The 16,326-nt window shown below is 41.3% G+C and overlaps 4 protein-coding genes across 9 annotated transcripts in view; 2 read left to right on the forward strand and 2 right to left on the reverse strand.

Moving 5' to 3' along the window:
• The window catches only part of LOC125801399 (zinc finger protein 239-like), a 240,236-nt gene that overhangs the window by 219,110 nt on the left and 4,800 nt on the right, over nt 1–16,326 (forward strand). The window lies entirely within an intron of this gene.
• Nucleotides 1–16,326, reverse strand: part of LOC111196471 (zinc finger protein 239-like) — a 294,610-nt gene that overhangs the window by 113,893 nt on the left and 164,391 nt on the right. Inside the window, exon 1 of one of the 4 annotated variants that reach the window (XM_049477879.1) lies at nt 9,231–9,287. The exons of 2 other annotated variants lie outside the window; for them this stretch is intronic. The gene's annotated coding sequence lies outside the window, so the exon portion shown is untranslated. Of the gene's footprint in view, nt 1–9,076; nt 9,099–9,230; nt 9,288–16,326 lie in introns of those variants that run through there. One more of the 4 variants, XM_049477881.1, reaches the window with a different exon arrangement.
• Nucleotides 1–16,326, forward strand: part of LOC125801109 (zinc finger protein 501-like) — a 286,089-nt gene that overhangs the window by 76,596 nt on the left and 193,167 nt on the right. The window lies entirely within an intron of this gene.
• Nucleotides 2,262–16,326, reverse strand: part of LOC111196864 (zinc finger protein 239-like) — a 156,427-nt gene continuing 142,362 nt past the window's right edge. For both annotated transcript variants that reach the window (XM_049477930.1, XM_049477929.1), the window contains exon 2: nt 2,262–3,458. In XM_049477930.1, coding sequence (XP_049333887.1) covers nt 2,347–3,318 — 972 coding nt within the window. In that variant the 5' untranslated portion in view covers nt 3,319–3,458 and the 3' untranslated portion in view covers nt 2,262–2,346. The remainder of the gene's footprint in view (nt 3,459–16,326) is intronic.

Consider the following 16,326-nt stretch of genomic DNA (forward strand, 5'->3'; position numbering starts at 1 on the left):
CAGGACAAAGAGTCAGGCAAAAGATTAAACATAGAATATACAGAATACAGAACCCCCAGTGAGCGCGGAGGCAAGGAAAAACTCCCTCAGAGCTGGAGGAGGAGGAAGAAACCTTGGGAGGACCAAGACTCACATTAAAGGGGGGGACCATCCTACCACTGGTCAAATGGCTTTTAAATTAATTTTAAAAAGTCTTTCATACATCCACATAGGTTTTATATATTCAGGTGTATAGCAGCTCCACTAATGGCTTATAGAGTAAGATGGATGATGAGCAGCTGATCTGTGGTGGGTGATGGAGAAGAGCTGACTTCAGAAACTTCCAGTCTGGCCAGACAGACGACATGAGAGCCTGAGGGTCCAACATCCCTCGGTATCGGGTCAGACAGGTGGGCAGTCAGTAACTCAGAGGAAGGCAGAGAGATGGAATTAGTTTTGACTGGATTTATGTAAAACAGAGAATATAAAAGATTATCAGAGTGTGGCTAATGACTCCGGCAGATCTAAATAAAACAGCCTAACAAAAGGCAGAGCGCCAGAAGGTAACATAGACATGAAGGCTCCCTGAAACACTGGCCTCCACCCACTCCACCGTCCACAAACCTGAGTGACCGTGTGCAGTGGGAGAACAACAGCACCAGCATCTCAGTTTACCACAATTTCCTCTGTCCATGAACCCCTGAATCTGCAGCCTTATCTAAAGGGAAAAACATTAATTACCAAAAGCTAAACTAAACAAGTAAGTTTTCAGTCTAGACTTAAAGATTGAGACTGTGTCTGAGTCCCGAACATATTCGGGGAGATTATTCCAGAGTTGAGGCGCTTTATAAGAGAAAGCTCTTCCTCCTGCAGAGCTCCTCTGAATTTTAGGAACTACTAATAAACCAGCACCCTGAGATCTAAGTAATCGCGGTGGTTCATAACAGGAGATGAGGTCTTGTAAATACTCAGGAGCGAGCCCATGTAGGGCTTTATACGTTAACAGGAGAATTTTATAGTCTATGCGGAATTTGACTGGAAGCCAGTGCAGTGCTGATAGTACTAAAGGGGTCGATACCCATTGCCGATACCAATACTATGTGTACGTGCCAGTATCGGTGCCGATACCGATACGTTATCGGTGCAACCTTAACTATAAGCATATGAATACAAGTTAAACACATGCTACTATACCACTGGAAGTAAATGTATCCCTTTTAAGACTAAAAAAAAAAATTCTTTCTTAATTTCATTCTGAAATTGACTATTACATTTCACTTCAACCCAAATCCATTTCACACTGTTTTTTTCCCTTTGGGCGACTTTGTGTATTTAACAAATAATAACATAAGATAATCTCAGGCCTATAGGTTTCATGTCGCACATATATTGAGAAAACACAATGAGATTGCAGATCTGCCATATAAAAGCCTTTTATTAAAACACACAGAAGAGTAAATATAGAGGTGAAGCAATACAAAGATAATTGTTGGTACTGGATAAAAACTATTAAGATACTAAATAATTTAGATGTTCTTAGTAAATTTGAAGAATAAAAAACCTTCAGCAACATATAATACTCAATAAGGGAATGATGAGCGTATAAAACTTGACATATACAATGCAACCAAATAATCACCTATATCCCTCTATAGTAACACATTTTTAATCAGAGAGACTGAATCATAGACAAATGAGAACACCAGCAGAGGGAGTGAATGAGCCTGCAACCTTACTCTCTCTGTGGCTCTGGTGGTGTTTTCCCCTTCTCCTTTCATATGGATGGACCTTAGGTTATAGGTTTGGTCCTAAACATTTAGTTGCAAGCTAAGAATCCTACTTTACTCCTTAAAACTACGACATCTACATTTTTAAGGCTAAGTTATGCTAATCTAACATCTGGTGCAAGCACTGAATGTAAGATGCAAGATGGCGACGCACAGTAGTGCAGCGGCTTCTCACGCTCCTAGCTAACACCCTATTTTGAGCTGTTTTTACGTCAGTTCGGACCCAACTTCCGCTCTTTGGATAACAAGCTTGATCTGCTGCGGCTGAGGATGAGTGTTTCTGATTCACATGTGATGCGAATGACAATAAAATCTCCTTGAATCCTTGACAGTGCCCTCATTCGAATGACCTTCCCTTCTCCAGAACTGAACTCTTACCGTAACTACCCTAAAAACTGAGCTCTGTCTCACAAAGAATGTCCTGAAATATCAAACATACGAGAAAACACAACATGGAATTCAATAAACATGATTGCTGGATAAGATTCATTTTGCTGAACCTGTAAAATCCATTATTAAATTCAGTTCATGTTTGTTTCTGGTGGAACATGTAGGATTAAGGTGTTCTGTCCAAAAGATTTTAATTGCCGTGAGACAAATTTGGGATAGTTTTCTCTCCTGTGTGAATGCGCTGGTGTTTATTGAGATTACTCTGCTGAGTAAAACTGTTCCCACATTCTGAGCAGTAATATGGTCTCACTCCTGTGTGAATGCGCTGGTGATTTTCGAGAGTACCCTTTTTAGTAAAACTCTTCCCACAGTCTGAGCAGTGATACGGTTTCTCACCTGTGTGAATGCGCTGGTGTATTTTGAAATGACTCTGTTGATTAAAACTCTTCCCACAGTCTGAGCAGTGATACGGTTTCTCTCCTGTGTGAATGCGCTGGTGTTTTTTGAGAGTACTCTGTTGAGTAAAACACTTCCCACAGTCTGAGCAGTAATACGGTTTCTCTCCTGTGTGAATGCGCTGATGCAGTTTGAGAGTCCCCAGTTGATTAAAACTTGTGCCACAGTCTGAGCAGTGATACGGTTTCTCTCCTGAGTGAATGCGCTGGTGTATTTTGAGATCACGCTGTTGAGTAAATCTCTTCCCACAGTCTGAGCAGTGATACGGTTTCTGTCCTGTGTGAATGCGCTGGTGTATTTTGAGATGACTCTTTGTAGTAAATCTCTTCCCACAGTCTGAGCAGTGATACGGTTTCTCTCCTGTGTGAATGCGCTGGTGTTTTTTGAGAGTACTCTGTTCAGTAAAACTCTTCCCACAGTCTGAGCAGTGATACGGTTTCTCTCCTGTGTGAATGCGCTGGTGTTTTTTGAGATCACTCTGTTTAGTAAAACTCTTCCCACAGTCTGAGCAGTGATGCGGTTTCTCTCCTGTGTGAATGCGCTGGTGTAGTTTGAGATGACTCTGTTTAGTAAAACTCTTCCCACAGTCTGAGCAGTGATACGGTTTCTCTCCTGTGTGAATGTGCTGGTCTTTTTTGAGATTACTCTGTTGAGTAAAACTCTTGACAGAGTGCTGATGTTTCTCCATGTCGGGACTTGGCTTCATTTGTCTGTTAAATGCAACAATTTCTGTGTTCTGGAGATTCTTCAGGACTGCTTCTGCTTCACCTCTTTCAGCAGTTTAACACTGCTCTTAGTTAAATATCCTGGTTGTTGGTGATGAATTTCAGGGGAATATTTTCATTTCTGAAGAAAAAAAAAAAAAACAAAGAAAAATGCCATTGAATATTAAAATAAAAGCAGGTCAATAAACTGAAGAGAACTCTAAAATCAATCAATCTAAATCAATCAGTTACATTATATTGACAAAACTACTGGGACATCTTCATATTACCATAAAAGCTTCTGTACTGTACCTGGTGGTCCTCCAGCCACTAGAGGGAGGCCACATTTTGCCACTTGCACTAATCAGGTGGATACCTGCTTAGTGCCTTTACAAGGACTGCCTACTGTTCAGACAGACAGTCTTGATTCTGTTCCAGTCTCACTAGAAGCTGAGAACTTTCTTAGTTTGAAAGAAAGAAAGACAAATGTCCTTAGGTTTTATTTTAAAGCCTCCTTGGGTGTTCTCCTGGGGCTGCTTTTTGTTTCCCCTTCTTCTGGGGTATTCTTGTGTTTTCTACCTTTTGTTAGTTCTGGATAAAGACTCAAAGTTGATCTTGTGAAGATACTCGTATTCCCATTTCCCTGAGTATCTTTATTTAAAGGCACACTAGGAAGGATTTCCTTGACTGTTAAAGTTTTTAAAGAAGTAAAATTACAGCTTCTGACTCACTGCAGCGCTGCACTAAGGTGTAATAGGAGGAATAGCGGTCCTCTCGTGTCTGTGCCGGAGCTCCTCTGACCTCAAACCAGGCTCTGTAAGTTTGCCTCTTTCGAGAACTGCGACCTGCTTTCCACCCTGCAGTTCTAACCAGGGGCGTCCCTGGCCTGGGCTTCAGGGGCTTTATCCCAGAATGATTTTGCTCAGCTCAGCTGTATTATTAATGATGAGACAGGCCACTGGCCGTGTGTAAATGGAAAATCTCTTAACACTAATCACGGAGCCAGTTCAAGGATAAAGTTACGCCTTTCAGGAGAAACAGCCAATCAGCCTTCTGGTTTTGCGGAGTGCAGGTAGAGAAGCCCCACCCCTCTCTGTCTCGCTGGGGAGGATTTTTAAGTTCCTGCAGTGGGTTGCAGCTCTGATGTTAAAACATATCTGGATATACTGCGATTTTTCTAAGAAAAAGGTAACAGAGCTAACCATGTAAACTGTGATGAGATTGTTTCTGATGGTTAAAAAGACTCGTCTCTGAATCAAAACACACAGAACAAACCCACTGTGTGCTTAATAAAATACAGCCTGTGACAGTCAGTTAGACTAGAAGCTGGAAAGAGACGGAAGATGTCTGTGAAAGCCAGAAAGTGAGAAAGAGAGACTAATCGGCCTAGAGAATGGCCAAGAATAAATATGGGAATCTCTTTCACTCGTTGGTGTGAGCTAAGAGACGCTAAACAGCTGAAAACAGACGCCGAGCTGTTCGGCTTCTTGTTGGACAAGTAAGTCTTATTTTGTTGCTGTGGTGTTTTACTGAGATAGTCTAGCTAGCTTCATATTCATAACATTACTTTATAGAGTTGTAGTCTGGGTTTTGTTGTTTGTGGATATATATGATGGTTATAGTCAGGTAGAATTTACATGTACAGTGGTGTGAAAAAACATCAAACCAATTTACATATTAGTCAAAGATAACACAGGTAAACACCAAACGCTATTTGTAAATCAAGGTGGTTATTATTAATGGAGAAAAAAAATCCAAACCTACATGGCCCTGTGTGAAAAAGTGATTACACCCTTAAAAGCAACAACTGCAACCAAGCGTTTGCGATAACATGCAATGAGTCTTTTACAGCACTGTGGAGGAATTTTGGTCCACTCATCTTTGCAGAATTGTTGTAATTCAGCCACATTGAAGGGTTTTCGAGCATAAACAGCCTTTTTAAGGTCATGCCACAGCATCTCAATCGGATTCAGGTCAGGACATTGACTAGGCCACTCCAAAGTCTTCATTTTGGTTTTCTTCAGCCATTCAGAGGTGGACTTGCTGGTGTGTTTTGGATCATTGTCCTGCTGCAGAACCCAAGTTCGTTTCAGCTTGAGGTCACGAACAGATGGTCAGACATTCTCCTTCAGGATCTTTTGGTAGACAGCAAAATTCATAGTTCCATTTATCACAGCAGATCTTCCAGGCCCTGATGCCGCAAAACCAGTTCACAGAATATTTTCCCCAAAAGTTTTGGGGATCATCAAGATGTGTTTGGGAAAATTTGAGACAAGCTTTAATGTTCTTTTTGCTTAGCACTGTTTTTTGTCTAGAAACTCAGCCATGTCGGCCATTTTTGCCCAGTCTCTTTCTGATGGTGGAGGCATGAACACTGACCTTAACTGAGGCAAGTGAGGACTGCAGTTCTTTGGATGTTGTTGTGGGGTCTTTTGGGACGTTTTGGATGAGTCGTAGCTTGCGGTAATTTTGGGCAGCCGGTCATTCCTGAAAAGGTCCAGTTCCAGCTCAATCACCTTCTTTCTCAATTGTTCCTAAATTTCTTTGGATCTCGGCATGATGTGAAGCTTTTAAGGATCTTTTGGTGGACTTCACTTTGTCAGGCAGGTTCTATTTAGGTGATGTCTTCATTGAGAACAGGTATGTTTTAACAAGGGGGCAATCACTTTTTCACACAGGGCCATGTAGGTTTGGAATTTTTTTCCCCACTTAATAATAAACATCTTCATTTAAAAATAGCCTTTTCTGTTTACCTGTGTTGTCTTTGACTAATATTTAAATTGGTTTAATGTTTCAAAACATTTAAGTGTGACAAACATGCAAAACAACAGGAAAGCAGGAAGGGGGCAAACACATCACTGTGTATATATATATATATATATATATATATATATATATATATATATATATATATATATATATATATATATATACACTTTTTCACATCACTGTGTGTATGTATGTATATATATATATATATACATATATATATATATATATATGTATATATATATATATATATATATACATACATACACACAGTGATGTGAAAAAGTGTTTGCCCCCTTCCTGCTTTCCTGTTGTTTTGCATGTTTGTCACACTTAAATGTTTTGAAACATTAAACCAATTTAAACCAATTTATATATATATATATGTATATATGTGTGTGTTTGCAAATCTTCAAGATAATATATTTAAAATTAAATGCATATGGCCTAGGGGTGTGCCATATCATGTCATACGCACTAATATCGCCAGCATTTTGAAACATTGTGAACGATATTATACCCTACAATATTGTGCCATATCACCCACCCCTACTTATCATGTCAGGGTACTACTTTTTTTTTTTTTTTTACTGTTTTTAGCAAAAGAAAAATTCACACTGTTTCTCAATCCTTCATTATATAGCTACTAGATACAGATTATATCTGTCCAGTATAATTTATTTTACTTTAATCCTGGATATATCGAGATATTCAGAGTGCATTATTAGAATCATGACATTCTGGATCATTAACTTCTGATACAAATCTGATAAACTTCTTGTATTATTTAATATCTCATGTGATATGTGCCATATCATATCGTATGAAATAATACAATTAAATATTCATTTTGTTGCAGTAGTGTAATTCTAAAAATATTCTAACACGAGCTACTACTTTAGCATTAGCCATTTGCAACTTTAGCTAACATTAGCTACCCGGATAGACAAATCGCTGATAACATTAGCTTGTGAGCTAGGTAACTGGTTTTGAATAAAAATTAAATGTTATTTTATTCTAGGATATTTTGGTAGCATCACAAAGCTGAAATCAGGTTCTTGTTTGAATTGTTTTCAATGTCTTGTTTTAAACGAGTGTTCTTAATAAATACAATTTAACCCTGGTACTTTATGATAATATTCTGATCCAGAACACATAATTCTTTAATACAAGTAGAATTATAAAGAAAAATATATTTATTTTAGCCACTGACAGCATGATTTATACTAGGAGAATAAACAAAACCAGTGGTTTTTAGAGGTTTGACTGTAACCCCTTATATAAAAGATGCTGCCAGTAAATTAAACAATGAATTTCTTCATTACGCTACTTTTATTAAGCATTTCTTAATATTAGAGATGGGACTGATCCGATACAATATCAGTATGGGGGCCGATATTGACGTAATTCGGCGAATCGGATATCGGGCGGGCGCGGCCGATCCACTTACCGATTTATATTCCAGTCCACAGCTTGACCTGGACAATAAACCCGCTTTAACGTTAACCTCAAACTCATCACTGATCCGGTTTCCAGTTTAACAGTTTACCCTGAACCACCAGCAGCTTCAGTCTGCGGCTGACTGAGTAACTTTAGCTGTTTGTCTACAAAAAAAGGCGATTATCCGGAGAGTTTTAACTTTGGAAACGCTGTACAGCAGAACGGTACACGTAAAGTCAGCATCTGAGAGGTAAACAGATTAACCCCTGCAGTCTGTTAGCCTAGCTAGCATTAGCACTGAACTGAACAGCAGCTGCATTCCGGTGTTGTAAAGGTATTATAACTACAGACTGGAGTGAACTATAGTCATAATTCACATATACTATAAAACCACAGGATCTACAAACACTAACCAGCACATACACACCTATCTGTTATTAAAAAACAATCATTAATTTAGTTCGGAAATACAGTTAGCATCGCCAGTTAGCCGTTAGCCATCTCTATCAAGATCTGCAGTCTGTTAGCCTAGCTGGCAAATGCATTCCGGCATTGTGAATGTAATAAATAACTATATTGAGTGAACTACAGCCATAATCCACATCTAATATCAAACCACATATCCTACCAACCCTAACCAGCAGTAAGAAATCAATCAGTTATTAAAAACAGTGATTAATTTAGCTCGGAAATACAGTTAGCACCGCCGGTTAGCCGTTAGCTATTGCAGCTAATCCTCTTTGCTACCTGTCAAAATAAAAGTCTCTCAACCATTGCAAAAAAAGCCATACATTTAATATTTAACGTTTTTAATATTTAACTATTTTTTTATATTTAATAAAAATTAAAACATTTAATTTGAGAGGAAACTATTGTGTATTTACATAAAAAGTGTCTCAAATAATTGACTTTGGAATGCATTTACATTAAATGCACTTGTGTATTCTCTTCAAAGGGCTGTGTGGTCTGTTTCAGCCTCATTATGTTACCTTAATCATAGTACTATTAATAAACTAAAAGTATCGGTATCGGCAATTTTATATCAGTTTTATATCGGTATCGGATCAGAGCTGAAAAAAGTGTATCGTCCCATCACTACTTCATATTGTTTGACATATCTATATATGTTTACCAAAAAACGTATAATACAGAGAACACTTCCAGTATGTGTACATCAATTAACTGTGCATCCTTCAATATATGTGATAACTGGAAAACAACATGTACTTTTCTTATTTGCTTTTTTACTTGAGTGGCTTCTGCAGTTAAGACAGAGCTGAAAAAATAAATAAAATATTTCTCGTTAAATAATAATAATAAATAATAATTATAACAGGATTAGCTGATATACTGCTGGCACAGCTACAGACAGTGGAGGGAAAACTGAGTCTCGTGTTAGTCTCACTTAACTTCTAACAGAGAAGAGAGAAATAAGCTCATAAACTCTTAACTATTGCCTAAATCAGTCTTATACTCGAATTAATTGCAGTATTTAACTTAAAACATGTTTTAACCACTATTTATTCACAAAACACGGAGCTCAGCACCTACCCGCAGCACAGAAACACACAGCCAAAACTTCATTTAACAGCATTAAAGTGCCTCATTTTATAAAGTTAATCTAAAACAAAGGTATTTTCCTTTCTGATTCACTTACAACAGCAATAAACGCTGCAGAGAGAGAGAGAGAGAAACTTCTCCATACCTTCTGTAGTTCAGCTGATCCTGCTCTTCCTCCGGCGCTCCAGCTACAGACCCCGGAAGCTCAGCCTCATCCGGGTTATGTAGAGCCCCGCCCCCTCCCCCGCTATATCACATTATACCCCATCACCGCTAGAGGGAGCCCGCGAGGGAGTCCTCAATGCATGGAGCTGAATGGAGCTAAACAGCTAAAACTCTCATTTAAAACACTGTATAACTACTTCTCTGGGGTTTTCCTTTAATTTTACAAAGTAGAACAAAGTATTTCACTAAAATAGGAAAGAAAACTTACCCCTATATTTCCATTTTCTACAACTAATGTTTTTTTATTCAGTAGATTTACTAGCATTACTGCTACTGATGCTGGAGTTACACACAGAGCTCATTTGAATGATTAAAACTGCAGTTTAAAAGCAGTTTTAATAATTATCTCTGCTGTGAAGAAACAGTTATAGTTGTTCTGATTTGAGGAAATAAGTAAAAAATTTACTCTATAAAGTATCAAACATTTATAAATTATTACTTTGCTAAAAATAAAATTTTTAAAATGTTTGATACTTTTTAGAATAAAAAATGTTTATAGGTTTTTATACATTCCAGACTCTGTCAAGTGGCCTGAGATTCAGAGCAGATTCTGAAGTGAGTTTTTTCCACTATAGAGATTCTCTGATTGCTCCTGTACAACTCCAACAAACAGCACTTATTAATTACTATGGAAAGGTCAGTGCCGTTGTGACATTGATTCAGGTAGAATTATTTTTTATCTAAATTTCATTTAAAATATTATGGTTACATTTTCTTTGCATTTACCTTCTTGATGTCCTGCAGATTCTTGAAAAGGAGATTGTACTGCAGCAGATCTTGTTTGTTGCTCACCTTGTCTAAAGTCTTACTATTTATGTATTCTGAAAGCTTTCCATAAATTGAGGTCATTCACAGCTCCTCCCTGTAAAATCTCTCTCTGACATCACAATGGACCATCCTGATTTCTGTATAGAAGGCTACTTCACACTTGTAAAAGAATTTGAAAATTCATATTTAAATTTCAGTTTAAACTAATTAAATATACAATAAAAATATTTGTTTATGAGTTTATTTGTTTATAGGATGGTGTTTTTTTTTACTTTTCCTAAATGAGTCCAGTAAGCATTCTCATTCTGCTACAAAATAGTAGCCAATTTAGACAGATTTTTTTTGTACAAGTTAAAGGAAGAAGTTACTGATCTTGAGACTATTTGAGCCAGATTATATCAGGTTCTGTGTAGAAATATTTCAATGTTTAACGCATTTAAATAAGTTAGTTAATCTCATTTTAGTTACTTCATATTTGGTGACTTTTCCTCTTTTAATAGAGACAACTGGGTAAACATAAAATTAATGGGATGTTTTTTTGTGTCTTTTACACATTTTGTATACATCAGTGTTGTTTGGGATCTATTTGACCCCAGGCTATTTTAGCTTTATAAACCATAAAAAATATCAGAATTTGACACACATTTGTGTTGAATGATGTGAAGGTCAATATGACATATAATTTTATATTCTTCAAAAAAATTAGGTCCCTAAAATAACATAATTATAACTGTATTAGTGCAAGAACCATTAACAATTCATGTGACAGGGGGGCGGGGAAAACATAATTCTCATGAGAACTTGATATTTCTCATTCTGTGGAGGAATATATTGTTCCTGAAAACATCTTGTTCACACAACATAGTGGTTATGTAGAGATATAAAATGTTTCACAGCAGCTTCTAAACCAGTTCTCTGTGTGTTCTGTCTCTCTCTCTTTCTGCTCTCTCTCTCTCTACTGAAAATGACGTCTAAGAAAAGGTTTTCTCTCAGTGAGGATTTCTCACATCTCTTTTACCATGACAGAGACATAGAGGAGAATGTGTCTGAGAAAAAGGAGGACTTTAGAGAGGATCCTGATTATAATGAATCCTCCTCTGATGAGAATGAGCCCTTTACTGTAGATCCTCTTTTTGTCTCTCAACCAATAGAAAACAGACTACCTTCCAAAAGTAAAAAGTTATTATGGTCTGTCTCCCCACTTGGAGAAAATGATAAACTTAGTGCTGCTAATGTAATCAGAATAGTTCCAGGTCTCAGCAGATACGCTGTCAGCCACGTCCAAACATAAAATCAGCATTTGAGTTCTTCAGAACACCATCACTCTAAAAGGATAAACTACTTTAGATGATATGTTTAGAGGGAGGTGTGTGTTTAGAGGGATAGTTAGAAAGACTTGGATTTAATCCCACATGTAAGTCTACATTGTGTTGTTCAGTTTGGAGAGTACAAGTCAAAAGGAGAAGAAAGAACAGGTGTTTGGGCTGCAGACAGATCCAGCACGTCTCTAAACACAGTCCATGTCTCCTCCGTGTCCTACGCTTCAATAACACAGAAACAAGGCAGGACTGATGAGATCTTAATCAGCAATATGTTAATATATAATTTTTTTTTTTACGATTTTTTAAAAATGGCTATTCAAGTAGTCAACAAACAAATATAGCATGTGACATAAACTTGGTTAAAAATGAAACGAAAAGTGAAATTGACATAAACATAAAAGGTGTTAGTAAATCTGAAGGTAACAGGAGGGTTAAAACTACCCCAACAAATAGCACTTACCCATTTTACTCAAAGATCAGAACTATTGTTAAAGTAGAAATTGTGACATTTCTTTTCAATACTTTCTTTGAAACAAAGATCCATTAGAACAATAGTACTGACCTTTGGTTAAAACTTGGTAAGTGCTATTTGTTGGGGTAGTTTTAAGTGACTCAAGCAACCAGGGGTGTTTGTCTTATATTTCTACACAGAACCAGATATAATCTGACCAAAGTATTCTCCAACATCAGTAACATCTTCCTTTAATATGTACAACATTTTGTGTACAAGTTGGCTAATATTTTGTAGTAGAATGAGAATGCTTGCTGGACTTATTTTGGAAAAGTTAAAAAAGTTTTTTTTTATCATTCTATGAACAAATAAATGTAAACAAATCCATTTAATTTTACAAGTAATTAGTTTAAAAACTGATTTTTGCATATGAAGTTTCAAATGCTTTTACAAGTGTGAAGTACCCTTCTATACAGAATTGTTACGAATGGGGTGTGATGGAGGAGGAGGACGTAAGTGCAAATATTATTTATTTTAAATAAACAAGATAAATCAAAACAAACAAAACACGGGAAACGCAAAACAACAAGGCTAGGACAATATCAAACTAAGAAACACAGACTAAGAAACTAAGACTAGGTAGCATACGGGCAGTAAGGATACATACGGGATTCAGGATACAAAATACTAAGGATACAAAAGACAAAAGACTCGACACTGAACATTCAAACAAAGGGGCTTAAATACAGGAGGAGAGTGAGAAACACCTGGGCATGGAAGACGAGGGGGCGGGGTTACAAACAGGACACAGGTGAGAACACTAATGCTATAGGGCAGGGCTGGGGCGGAGCTAGGGTGGAGACAAATACTAACAACAACAATAGCACATGGCTGTGAACACTGACAGGAAAACAGAGGGGCAAGAGCACAAGAGACCAAACGAGGGAGAAACAGAAGACAGACAAAGGCTAGGGTGTAACATAACCCCCCCTCAACGGCGCCACTTCCAGAGGCGACGAGAGAGAGGGAACAGGGACTGGACAGGGGACACGAACGGAGACTGGACAGAGGACTGGACAGGGAACACGAACGGAGACTGGACAGAGGACTGGACAGGGAATGGAAACTGGACAGGAGACGTAGACCGGGCAGGGAACTTGACATGGGACGGAGACTGGAATGTAGACTGGGATGGGGACAGGACACATGGCTGAACAGGGGACTGGACCGGAGACAGAGACTGGACAGGGGACCGAACAGGAGACGGAGACTGGACAGGGAACGGAGACTGGGACTGGACAGGGGACAGGACACAGGGCTGGACACGGGGTTGAGACTGGACAGGGGGCTGGACACTAGACAGGGACGGAGACTGGGCAGCAGACCGAACAGAAGACGGGGACTGGACAAAACTGGACAGGGGAACTGGAACCAAAACAGTGACGGGGACAGAAACAAATACAGTGACTGGGACGGGAACAGAAAAACCACCGGGGACAGGGACTGGAACTGACACAGATACGGGGGCCAGGATAGGGAGAGACAGGGGTACAAACATTGGTGGGTGCCCAGGACTGGCAAAAGTCTGTAGGGAAGTCCAAGGAGCCAGCCTGGGCACAGTTCTGGGGGCAAAGACAGGGGGCCTTGGGGCAGGCCTGGGGGTATACAAAGTTCGAGGAGCCGATACGGGAGCAGCGGGAGCTGCTGGAGCTGGAGCTGAGGCTGAGGCCGGAGCAGCGGGAGCTGCAGGAGCTGGGGCTGAGGCCGGAGCAGCGGGAGCTGCAGGAGCTGGGGCTGAGGCCGGAGCAGCGGGAGCTGCAGGAGCTGGGGCTGAGGCCGGAGCAGCGGGAGCTGCAGGAGCTGGGGCTGTGGCAGCAGGTGCTGGAGCTGGGGCTGTGGCAGCAGGAGCTGGAGCTGTGGCAGCAGGCGCTGGAGCTGTGGCAGCAGGTGCTGGAGCTGGAGCTGTGGCAGCAGGTGCTGGAGCTGTGGCAGCGGGAGCTGCTGGTGCTGGAGCTGAGGCTGTAGCAGCGGGGGCTGCTGGTGCTGGAGCTGAGGCTGTAGCAGCGGGGGCTGCTGGTGCTGGAGCTGAGGCTGTAGCAGCGGGGGCTGCTGGTGCTGGAGCTGAGGCTGTAGCAGCGGGGGCTGCTGGTGCTGGAGCTGAGGCTGTAGCAGCGGGGGCTGCTGGTGCTGGAGCTGAGGCTGTAGCAGCGGGGGCTGCTGGTGCTGGAGCTGAGGCTGTAGCAGCGGGGGCTGCTGGTGCTGGAGCTGAGGCTGTAGCAGCGGGAGCTGCTGGTGTTGGGGCTGTAGCAGCGGGAGCTGCTGGTGCTGGGGCTGGGGCTGTAGCAGCGGAAGCTGCTGGTGCTGGAGCTGGGGCAGCGGGTGCAGCTGGTGCTTGAGCTGGGGCAGCATGTGCTGCTGGTGCTTGAGCTGGGGCAGCGGGTGCTGCTGGTGCTTGAGCTGGGGCAGCGGGTGCTGCTGGTGCTTGAGCTGGGGCAGCGGGTGCTGCTGGTGCTTGAGCTGGGGCAGCGGGTGCTGCTGGTGCTTGAGCTGGGGCAGCGGGTGCTGCAGGTGCTTGAGCTGGGGCAGCGGGTGCTGCAGGTGCTTGAGCTGGGGCAGAGGGTGCTGCAGGTGCTTGAGCTGGGGCAGAGGGTGCTGCAGGTGCTTGAGCTGGGGCAGAGGGCGCGGCGGGTGCAGCTTGAGCAGGCGCGGCGGGTGCAGCTTGAGCAGGCGCGGCGGGTGCAGCTTGAGCAGGCGCGGCGGGTGCAGCTTGAGCAGGCGCGGCGGGTGCAGCTTGAGCAGGCGCGGCGGGTGCAGCTTCAGAGGCGGCCGGAGCCGTGGGCACAGAGTCAGAGGCGGCCGGAGCCGCGGGCACAGAGTCAGAGGCGGCCGGAGCCGCGGGCACAGGGTCAGAGGCGGCCGGAGCCGCGGGCACAGGGTCAGAGGCGGCCGGAGCCGCGGGCACAGGATCAGAGGCGGCCGGAGCCGCGGGCACAGGGTCAGAGGCGGCCGGAGCCGCGGGCAGCGCTGATACAGAGGCGGCCGGAGCCGCGGGCAGCGCTGATACAGAGGCGGCCGGAGCCGCGGGCAGCGCTGATACAGAGGCGGCCGGAGCCGCGGGCAGCGCTGATACAGAGGCGGCCAGTGCCGCGGGCAGCTCTGATACAGAGGCGGCCGGAGCCGCGGGCAGCGCTGATACAGAGGCGGCCAAAGCCGCGGGCAGCGCTGATACAGAGGCGGCCAGTGCCGCGGGCAGCGCTGATACAGAGGCGGCAGGAGCACAAGAGACCAAACGAGGGAGAAACAGAAGACAGACAAAGGCTAGGGTGTAACAAGAATTCAGGATGGTCCATTGTGATGTCAGAGAGTGATTTTACAGGGAGGAGCTGTGAATGACCTCAATTTATGGAAAGCTTTCAGAATACATAAATAGAAAGACTTTACACAAGTAGAGCTGGGCGATATGGCCAAAAAAAAACATTTTTTTTATTATTAGATTTTCTATTTAAATCAAAAGTTTCCCCTACTAAAAAGCAAATTAAAGATGATAAAATGGTTAAAAACTAGTTTTTATTTATTTAGTTTTCACTTAAATGTCCCCTTTGTGGTTAAAGTGCAACCAGAAACAAACAAAAAAAAAAACTATTATAAACAGTGAGAACGTCCAGTAACTTTTAGAAAGCTTTCAACATATTTTAGGTACTGACACAATGCACTCTCAAACTTAAAAAATAAATAAATAAAGCCACCCTCAAAAAAACAAATAGAAAAAATAAAATGGTGCCCTTTTTGATAAAACTTACAAAATAGAAAACACAATTTAATATGCTATTAAGCAAAGACTTTTCCCCAATGGGCTTGAATTGCAAAACAAATCTTTTAAATAAGTGCCAGTGTTCTATAAAATGTTCTATAAATGCTTGTTTTACTTTGGATGGTGTGCTGCTGCTGCGTTCATTCGGCTGGGAGAAATACTTTTCTTTTCCCACTCCGCTACACGCTTCTGTTTAAGGTATAGAGATAAATTTGTCGCGCTGCTTTGTTTAGAAGCAATCGGTTTTAAACGCACAGTGAGGATCTGTTTGGTCTATCCACGTCCTACGCGGCAAAACCGAACCGAACCAATTCTTAAATGTATAAAAGCTTAAAAACACATTTTTATTATAAAAAGTATCAAACATTTAAAATTTTTTAAATGTGTGATATTTTATAGAATAAAATTGCACTAATTTCCTCAAAGCAGCACAACTACAACTATTTTATCACTGCAGAGATAATTATTAAAGCTTTTAAACTGCATTTATAATCCTTTATAAACAGTGAGAACGTCCAGTAACTTTTAGAAAGCTTTCAACATATTTTAGGTACTGACACAATGCACTCTCAAACTTAATACTTTTCTTTTCCCACTCCGCTACACGCTTCTGTTTAAGGTATAGAGATAAATTTGTCGCGCTGCTTTGTTTAGAAGCAATCGG

The sequence above is a fragment of the Astyanax mexicanus genome, chromosome 4, assembly GCF_023375975.1.
Source record: "Astyanax mexicanus isolate ESR-SI-001 chromosome 4, AstMex3_surface, whole genome shotgun sequence".
Classification (NCBI taxonomy): domain Eukaryota; kingdom Metazoa; phylum Chordata; class Actinopteri; order Characiformes; family Acestrorhamphidae; genus Astyanax; species Astyanax mexicanus.